General features: G+C 31.0%; 2 protein-coding genes across 3 annotated transcripts; one reads left to right on the plus strand and one right to left on the minus strand.

Moving 5' to 3' along the window:
• Positions 1-281: 281 nt before the first annotated feature.
• LOC121209791 (heavy metal-associated isoprenylated plant protein 27) lies at positions 282-2,246 on the minus strand. The gene is made up of 2 exons (XM_041081282.1): positions 946-2,246; positions 282-861 (listed from the first exon to the last, which is right to left on the minus strand). The coding sequence occupies exons 1-2, from the start codon at positions 1,024-1,026 to the stop codon at positions 475-477; spliced, it is 468 nt and encodes a 155-aa protein (XP_040937216.1). The 5' UTR covers positions 1,027-2,246; the 3' UTR covers positions 282-474.
• Positions 2,247-5,581: 3,335 nt separating this feature from the next.
• Positions 5,582-8,615, plus strand: LOC121203551 (GDSL esterase/lipase EXL3). 2 transcript variants are annotated; one of them, XM_041081283.1, is made up of 5 exons: positions 5,582-5,940; positions 6,639-6,769; positions 6,864-7,097; positions 7,353-7,614; positions 8,329-8,615. In XM_041081283.1, exons 1-5 carry the CDS (start codon positions 5,667-5,669, stop codon positions 8,523-8,525), a joined length of 1,098 nt encoding a protein of 365 aa, XP_040937217.1. In that variant the 5' UTR covers positions 5,582-5,666; the 3' UTR covers positions 8,526-8,615. The 2 variants fall into 2 exon arrangements, with proteins under 2 accessions (XP_040937217.1, XP_040937222.1); XM_041081288.1 differs by having other exon boundaries at positions 5,584-5,940; positions 6,864-6,977.
• Positions 8,616-9,648: the final 1,033 nt, after the last annotated feature.

Consider the following 9,648-nt stretch of genomic DNA (forward strand, 5'->3'; position numbering starts at 1 on the left):
TTCACTATATGAAATTATCATTTTATCCTTATATATATAAACTATTAAAAAGATAAAAATCTAATATAGAAAATGATGGATTTAGTATTATTCGTCTCATTCCATTGCTATCCCTATTCGAGACCAAGAAAATGAATCTTTATCTATACTCATACCCTCAAACATCACTTTCTCACTTCTCGTGCTCAAACCTATTAGAAAACCCGAATATACTATCTTTTACGACTCCTCATCCATTATATAAACCATCACAAACCACCACAATTCCAACATGGTATCGATAATAATAAAATATACCAAAAATATATTTTCGTTTTCTAATATAATATACAAAATGCAAAGCGGGATCCAACATTTTCCTAACAAAAGCACGCTAATAATAATGTACAAAGATTAAATAAATAAATAAAAACTCGTCCAAAAAGTAAGATTAAAAAAAGCACAACCATATACAATGGTGAGGTTCATAATATTTCATATGATGACACAGGCATTTGGGTTCTCATCGCTAAACGCGGTAGTGTACTTCACTTCAAAGGAGGTAGCCCTGGCCAACTCACCGGCCTGAGGATCTCCTACCACATTCCGCACATACCCAGGCGGCGCTTTCTTATCATACGCCCCCGGTGCGTAAGGGTGCGGCACCACATCGTAAGGCACGTAAGGCCAAAACTCCACCTTCTTCCCCGTCCGATGCCTGACCCGGTCTAATACCTTATCGGGATCCACGTAACCCACCACCGTGAGCTTGCTTTGTTTAGGGTTCACCTCCACTTGCGTCACCCCTTTCATGCCTTGCACTGATTTTTTCACCTTCCTTTCGCATCCTTCGCAGTCCAGCTTCACTTTTATCTCCACTGTCTGCAAAAAATAAAAACGAATATTTTAACAAAAAAAATTTAAAAAGAAGAAGTAGAAAGTTGAAGTTGAATCGCCATTGCAGACCCGAAGTGGCTTCTTTTTGAGCTTTTTATGGCTTGGCCAATCACAGTCGAAGAATTCAAAGACAGAATCAAGGAAACCCATTAAAGCATTTGAATGCTAAAAATTTACGACGTGTGCTTATATTTGTAGTGAAAGATATGGTGGAAGAAATCGTTTTCTTGAGGTTTTTAATGGAATCTGGGGCTTATGATTGATTATGAGAAGAAAGATGAACCTGGGATCTTCTGGTTACTTCGATTGCCTTTAGAGCCACCATGTTATTATATATATAAAAGTTTTGCCACAGGAGTCTGTAAACTTGATCGGCAGATTTGGAACTTTCTAGTTTAACAATATGAACTGCTTAGCTTTACTTACAATTATTGAATGAAGTAGATGTTTATTTTTGGGTAAAGTTCTCAGTTAGAATTATGGACTGAGAAATAGTATGTATACAGAGTTTGTTCTTATTTGATTAGCCTAATATAAAAAAATAATTAATTACGAAAATAGTATAGGATCTAAATTATTTACGAAGATTGAAGTGTTTTTTTGCAATAATATCGAGTATGATCAACCTATCATGTGGTACCACCTTAAATTCAACTCAATCATATGTCGATCATTCTCAGAGACAAAAAAATAATCTTTTATGTGGTGTCTCCAGACACATTAACAGCACCAATATAATTTTTTTTAAAAATACATGATAAAAAAAATTTATGGTATCACCTGACATTTTAGTGATACCAATTTGATTTTTTTAAACATCATCTGTTGTAATTCCCTGTAACTCCAAACCCAAAAGAGAGAAAAAGAGGGTTTGACCTGTTTTTTAGCTTTTCTTTTACGGGGTAGAATTTTATTGTTTTTATAAAAATCAAACCAATACCGTTAGTATATCAGATGGCACCACGATTTTTTTTGTAATGTGTGTTTTTTTATTATGTATAAAATTAAAAATACATATATTTTAAAAAAAATTCATACTGATGCTGCCAATATGTCAAGTGACACCATTTAAAAATTATTTTTATCCTCCTTCGAGAATAATTGGCATATGATTGGGTTGAATTTAGGGTGGTGCTGCTTGACAAGTAGAGGTACGCATGAGCCGGGCTACCTGGCTAGGCCCGAAGGCCCGCCCTAAAAATGAGAGGGTTCGGGTAAAAATATAGGCCCGAAATATGGGTTTAGGCAAAAAAATGAGGCCCGTTTGAAAAACAGGCCAAGCCTCTGGTAAACCTTTTTTGGCCCGGGTGAGGCCCGACCCGAATTATATACTAAATATATATATTTTTATTTTTAATCATATTTATATTTTATTTTAAATTTTAATATAACCACTTTTTATTATATTTTCAATTTGTATATTATTTTAAGAATTGTTTTAGTCTCATTTTTTATTTGTTTCTTGTTTTAATGTTAGTTTTTATGTTTTTAAATATATTTGATTTATTATATTTTAAAATTTTTTATTTAATGAAATAAGCTAAAAAAAATTAATATAGGCTCGGGCAGGGCTCGGGCTTAAAAATATTATTTCGGGTCGGGCTTGGACAAATTTTTAGACTCATATTTCAGGCTGGGCTGGACTCGAGCCTAGAAAACGTGCCTAAAATTTTGCCTGGGTCCAACCCTGCCCATGCACACCTCTACTGACAAGTTGGCGGCACCCAATATTACTGTAGAAAACATTCCATTTTTAAAATAATTTAGGTCCTATACTATTTTCGTAATTAATTAATTTTTTATATTATTTCAATGAAAAAAAAACCTAAAGAACTTAAAGTATGAATAAACTTGAACTTGAATACAATCGAGTTTAAGTATAAAATTTGATCAATGAGCTTAATCACCTTTGAGTATTTTCATTATGTCTCAAGCTTAAAAATTAATGATTGATCAAGTTGAATATCGAGACAAAATCTCATCTAAATTTTTGGTATGGTGCTTCTATGAATGGGTTGGGTTTTGAGTAATACTAATAGGAAAAAAGTTAATGGATTCAAGGTCCAATTAGGATATATATTAGTCACGTCTTCTAATATTTAGTTATAACATTGAATCCGATTAAATTTAGAATCGAATTAAGTCAAATTTGTAATTGAGATAAATTCTCTTAATATTGTTTTCTTCATCTATATAACTCGAACTCGAGATTTTGCTTAATGGTATCAAGCTTCTCAACATTCGACTCAATGTCCATTATTAAGGTATAATAAAAGGTGAATGTATATGAGAGGTCTCTTTATTATAAGATTTAATCAAATTATTCTCTCTATTATTAAATAGATCAATTTAGTCCTTATGCTATTAAAAAGAACTAAATAAGACCCAGTTGAAATAGAATTAACAATTATTGTTTGAAAAAAGCCATTTATTGTTTAACAAAATTAATATTTTTTAAAATTTTCATGGTACTATAAATAAAACATTTTGTTCGGAATTGAACTAGAATTGAAAAAAAAAATTTCAAGACATTGTTATACAATAAATGTTAATTTTATTACAATTTAGGCTTATTTAATTCTTTTTATTACATTAATGTTGATCTTTTCTACAATTTAGTCCAAAATAAAGTTAGGTGAGGGGTGTACTTTTATATTTATGATTTTATTAAATACTAATTATGATGTAATGATCAATAAAGATAGTTTTATTCAAGATTATAATTAACTATAATTATATTCAATTAATATATATATAAAATGCCGATTGAGTCATAACTCGATTGACATGTACATTTTTGGCAATACAAGAGGACGTGGATTCGAGTGCGCTAAAGCACATTATCTTCCTATTTATGGGTTGAGGAGGAATTTTGAATAATTCTAAACATTATGTCAAAAAGAGCAGATATGATACAATTTATAATTAAATTATTAAATATATATATTGAAATCAATAAAATCAATAATTACACTCAATTTGAACCTTCAAATTAAAATACATTTAGCAATTTATCATCTTATTATAGGCATGGGTAAACTTAGTATATTTATTATTAAATAAAAAAATTTGTGAGGTGGATGTATAATTTTATTTTCTATTAATTTATAATTTTATCATTTTTTTTGAAGGGATTAAATAAAATATTTTTCATTTTTTGAAGAGTTAATATATAATTTTATCATATATTAACTTTTGTCCCTCTAGATTCATCGCTGATTTGATTTCAATAAATTTCCGCTATTATTATTGGTTAACATGTTCCTAAATTAATATAAAGTTGGCATTTAGACATTGACAAATAACCCCCTGTCCCTACTTCACCATAATACTCACTATGTCATTCCAACTCTCTTTTTTTTTTTTTAATATCCATGTTAGATGTAGGGGTGAAGTTAGAAACTTTTTTCAGTGGCTGAAATGAAATTTTAATTTTTAATAGTCTATATCTTTATAGTTTTTAAAGAATTAAATTAATTTTTTATAATTTTAAAAGAGCCAAAGTGTAATTTCACATTTACTAAATTAAAATTTTAAAAATTTCTAAAGGACCTAAACAACACTTTTTCATTTTAATGAGGTCGGGTCCTCTGCCAGCCCCCTCTGATCAAAAGCACAGATAAGAGATATAATCTTTATAAATCTTCTATACCAATAGTGAAATTAGGGCCAAAATTAAATTACATGATTTTATGAAAGTTAAAATAGAATTTCACTATTTTATTGGATTATAGTTCTTAAAAAAGTTTTTAAAAAATTAGGGGCAAAAAATTTTATGTTATACTAACAAATAACCTTATAAAATTTAATGGGTCAAACTTTAGGTTGGCCAGTCCCTTGCTCCATAATCCTGCCACATGCATGCTCATATGCATGGGCGTAGATAAAGGAACAAGCAATGGTCTTGGCTTCCCCAAGATGGTAAATATGTCTTTTAATCTCTTTAAATTTTATGAAATTATAAATTAATATGATAATAAAATTGTTTTTTGATCTCCGTAAAATTTATGATTCATTTTTGGCTCTTATTAAAGTAAATTTTTAACTTCGGCCTTGTAACACTTAAACCCAAGCTTAGAACTTAGTGGAATTATTTGTTAATTGCTCTATGAATCTATTATAATTAGACTTAATTATGGGTCGAGTCACCCGATTCGGACCGAAAGTCCGATTAAAAAGTAGAAGGGTTGAGACAAAAATATAGACCCATTTTCTAAATGGGACAGGCCTTAGGTAAGCTTTTTTTTTGCTTGGGCCCAATCTAAATTTGCAAAAAAAAAAAATTTGTTGCTTTCACTGTTTTTGTTGTTGTTTTTGTGTCATTTTGCTATTATATTGCTACTATTTTTTTTGTTATTGTTTAGATATTGAATAAATCTTATTTTATTGTTAATTTTGCTATTATTTAAGTATAAATAATTTTTTAAATTTATTTTCAATTTGTTTGGAAACATTTATTTTAATATTTTAGTGTATTTGATTTATTATATTTTTTAAATTTATTTTACATAAAAAAATTAATACGGTAGGACCGGACTCGGATTTTAGTATTTTTATCTATGTCGAATTTAACAAAATTTTAGTCCTATTTTTTGGACCGAATCAGGCCCATGCTTAAAAAACAAACCTAAAATTTTATTGAGGCCCAATAGATAATGATGATGTGCAGCTATATAATAAATGATATCACATTATTATCCACAACCACCATGACAGCATATAAGCAAGCCAAGAAATTGCCTCTATAAATTTAGAAATGAGATTATGTAACCACGAAATAGAAAAAAACAATGGTTTTTTTATCTCAATTTCAAACATGTTTTTGGACCATCATCTTGTTCCTTTTTATGGTTCTAAATTGTCATGTAAATGAAGCAGCTTTGGTATTGCCTAAGAATGTAACTGTAACTGCAGTTTTTGTGTTTGGTGATTCAATTGTTGATCCAGGTAACAACAACAATCTCCCAACTATAGCTAAAGGCAATTTCTTACCTTACGGTCGAGATTTCAAGGATGGACCGACTGGACGGTTCTCGAATGGCAGAGTTCCTTCTGATCTTATAGGTAAAAACAAGTATATTTGTTGAGGGTTGATCGGTTTCTTTGAGAGAAGTCTCTGAAATGTCATCAATTGGACAAATGGCTTGACCTCCAACGACTGAAGTTATTGTTCCCAGGGGAGGGTTTTGTCTCCCATGCTATGCCGAGAACCATAGTGAAGACAAAACCCTCCCCAAGAGACAATATCTTCAATTGTTGAGGAGTTAGAATGAGTAGTGTAACGAACGACACTTCGAAGAAACCGACCAACCCTGAAGAGTATCCAAATAATACCCTGATTTGCATATGTATGTGTTTAGTGTTGGAAAAAGTATCATAGAGGTCCTTGTACTAGGAATCAATTCACATTTTGCCCCTTTATTCAAAAAAAGAGCAAAGTAGTCCCTGTGTATTAGATTAAAGAGCAAATTGATCATTTCTGTTAAAAATTGCATCTATTTCTACTGTTTAAAACTGGCATGACTGACGGAATAATTAGATTATTACATGTGATTACATACATGGACCAGTTTATAGCAGTAAAAATAGATAGAATTTTTAACAAAATAACCAATTTACTCTTTATTCTAATTTACAAGAATTAATTTGCCCATCTTTTGAGTAGATGAGGCAAAATTCAATCAAACCCCTGCCTCCATGGTACTTTAACAGCTTAGTGTTTACAATTGTCAGGGACTAAAAAATAATATTTCTATTTGCAGCTGAAGAATTTGGTGTTAAGGGATTGGTACCTGCTTATCTTGATCCAAAAACACAGCTACAAGATCTCCTTACTGGTGTTAGTTTTGCCTCTGGTGCTGCAGGATATGATCCTCTCACTGCAAAAACCGCGGTATATACATACACACATACACGTACATGTGCGTGTTCGTATATGTATACATATACGTATACGTATGTATCTCATTGTTTTTTGATGTTTGCAGAATGTAATACCGATGTCGGGTCAGTTAGAGCTGTTCAAGGAATGTATAAAGAAGATAAAAGGAGGAGTGGGTGAAGAGAGAGCTGCAACTATAATTTCAGAAGCTATATATATAGTGTGTACTGGCAGTAATGATATTTCAAATACTTATTTTTCTACTCCGTTTAGGAGACCTCATTATGATATCAATGGTTATGCAGAGTTCAACGCCCGCTATGCTAATCAGTTCTTGCAGGTACATACATACATACATACATACATACATACATACATACATACATACATATGAAGTTTTAAGCTTTGATTGTATGAGCCAGAGGCATTAAATGTGAAGCTAAAACCGTGGGAAAATCTTGCAGGACCTGCATATGCAAGACCTACATACATACATACATGCATACCTACATACATACATGAAGTTTTAAGCTTTGATTGTATGAGCTGGGGGCCAAAAATTTGAAGCTAAAACCATGGGTGGTTTATGTTGCAGGACTTATATGGATTAGGAGCAAGAAGAATAGGGTTGTTGGGGTTGCCACCAATAGGGTGTGTGCCATCTCAAAGAACCATAGGTGGAGGCAAAAACAGGGATTGCTATGAGGCTGAGAACCAATTGGCAATTGCCTACAATGCCAAGCTCTCTGGTGTGATAGATTCTCTTAAAGCTGTTTACACTTTGCCTGACACAAAGCTCATCTTTCTTGACATTTACTATCCTCTTCTTTCCCTCATCCAAAACCCTGCAAAATATGGTAAAATTTCTCTCTCATTCCTATCATTTAATAAAAGGTTTTTTCACTTGATCTCTTGGTTTGAGTTTTAAATTAGATTCCAACTTTAAAATATTCTAATTTAATCTTCGAAGTATCTTAAGGGTGTTGTGTCATTCTGTCAGCCTAATTCTTAGTTTTAGTGTTAAATACTATCTCAGAATATAAAATTAGGGAAAACAAAACTCAAACTGCTCAATAAATTCTAAATTGATCTACTTTAAATGGAGTGGATTTTTTTTTTGAAAATTAGATGCATGGCGAGGCGGGTGGATTTATAGGAAAAAAATTTCATATATTTTATGTTCAAATATTTACTTGTCTTTAAAAAATTAAAAACAATAAAAATAAATTTTAAAAAATTAAATTAAAGTGGGGTGGGATGGGGTGAGCAAAGTAGGGATGGATTAATTCAACATCAATGGAGTAAATAGTAGTTTTCAAGATTATACATCTATAGTCGAGTGTACTAGGTGATGGAGCAGAGCGTGCTAATTGTGAAGCGGTGGTGGATTTAGTAATATCCACCCCGCCCCGTTCCATTGCCATCCCTAAGTATAACATATTTAAAGCACGTAGATTAGTAACTTGGATCTAACTTATTAAAAAAAAAAGGAAAAGGATAATATAAAAAAAACCCGAGTTTTTTTTTTTTTTTTGCTTGATATATAGTAATATGTTGTCCATTGAATTCAGGTTTTGAAGTAGCAACAAAAGGATGCTGTGGCACTGGACTAATAGAAGCTAGTATTTTTTGCAACCCTACAAGCATCCCTCTTTCATGCCCAGATGCCTCAAAATATGTTTTTTGGGATGGTTACCATCCATCTGAGAAGGCTTACAAGATACTTGTACCAATCATAATCAATACACATCTCAATGAATTTTTTTGATTTCACCATTAAGAAAAATAAAACAAATTGAAATGTAATTTAGGAGATATTAAAAAATTCAAGTTGATTGGCGTTAAATTCAAAGTTTAATCGAGTCAATTATATTGCTACTAAGTTCAAGTTGAGTTTAGAGTTTAATTTCGATGAATTTCGATCAATATATCATTTTTTCCACTAGTATTGATGCGTTTTGGTATCGATATATTTTAATGTATCATTTCAAATTTTTTGACTTCTTAAAAAACACTGATATAATTGGTGCAAACCGAAATGAAAAATATAAATTAAGATTTTAATTTATTATCGGAATGAGATGTACTGATTGATACGACCGATACTAATACGAAATTGACCGATAAATTTGAGGAAAATATGGGAAATCGATGGTATAAGATATTTTCATATAAAAAAAAAGTGTAAACAACATTATCCTATTTTGATTGTGTCTTGTGTATTTATTATTTCATTGAATTCGACATTGAAATATAACTACTTTCATTAGAATTTACAAGTAGAGCTACCATGTCTGTACATTATCCTTCTACCCATCACCTCAAGTCGTACCATTAGGTTTAATTCCCTATGGAGGGGCCCAACATTTTGGAGTATTCAATTTCTTTGACTTTTCATTACTTGTATGCTAGTTTAAGGGATAATATATAATTTGACCCCTAAATTTGTTCGTTTATACTTAGTTGGTCCCTAAATTTGTATTTCGTCAATCAAGTTACTAACATCATTAGTTTCTACTGACATGACACAATTAGATTGGCTAGTAGTGCCACATCACCAAAAACTAATGGTGTTAGTGTAGAGGTACCAATTTAGTGGCTGAATACAAATTCAGGGAACTACTAGGTAAAAATAAATAAATTTAGAGACCAATTGATAGAAAACAAATTAAGAGCGAAGATGACAATAATAAAATCTGAACTATGATATTTCGAGTGTCAACAAAGAACTTAACCATTACTCCCTTGTGTTATCGATAAAGAGTTGAATTTATTAATAATCTATTAATAATTTGAACAGATTTTGTCCGTGAACGAGTAAATAGTATTCTCATTACTAGCAATGTTTATGAATTGACTTAAATTTATATTTTTTAAATTTAAATTGATTC

The sequence above is a fragment of the Gossypium hirsutum genome, chromosome A02 (assembly GCF_007990345.1).
Source record: "Gossypium hirsutum isolate 1008001.06 chromosome A02, Gossypium_hirsutum_v2.1, whole genome shotgun sequence".
Taxonomy (NCBI): domain Eukaryota; kingdom Viridiplantae; phylum Streptophyta; class Magnoliopsida; order Malvales; family Malvaceae; genus Gossypium; species Gossypium hirsutum.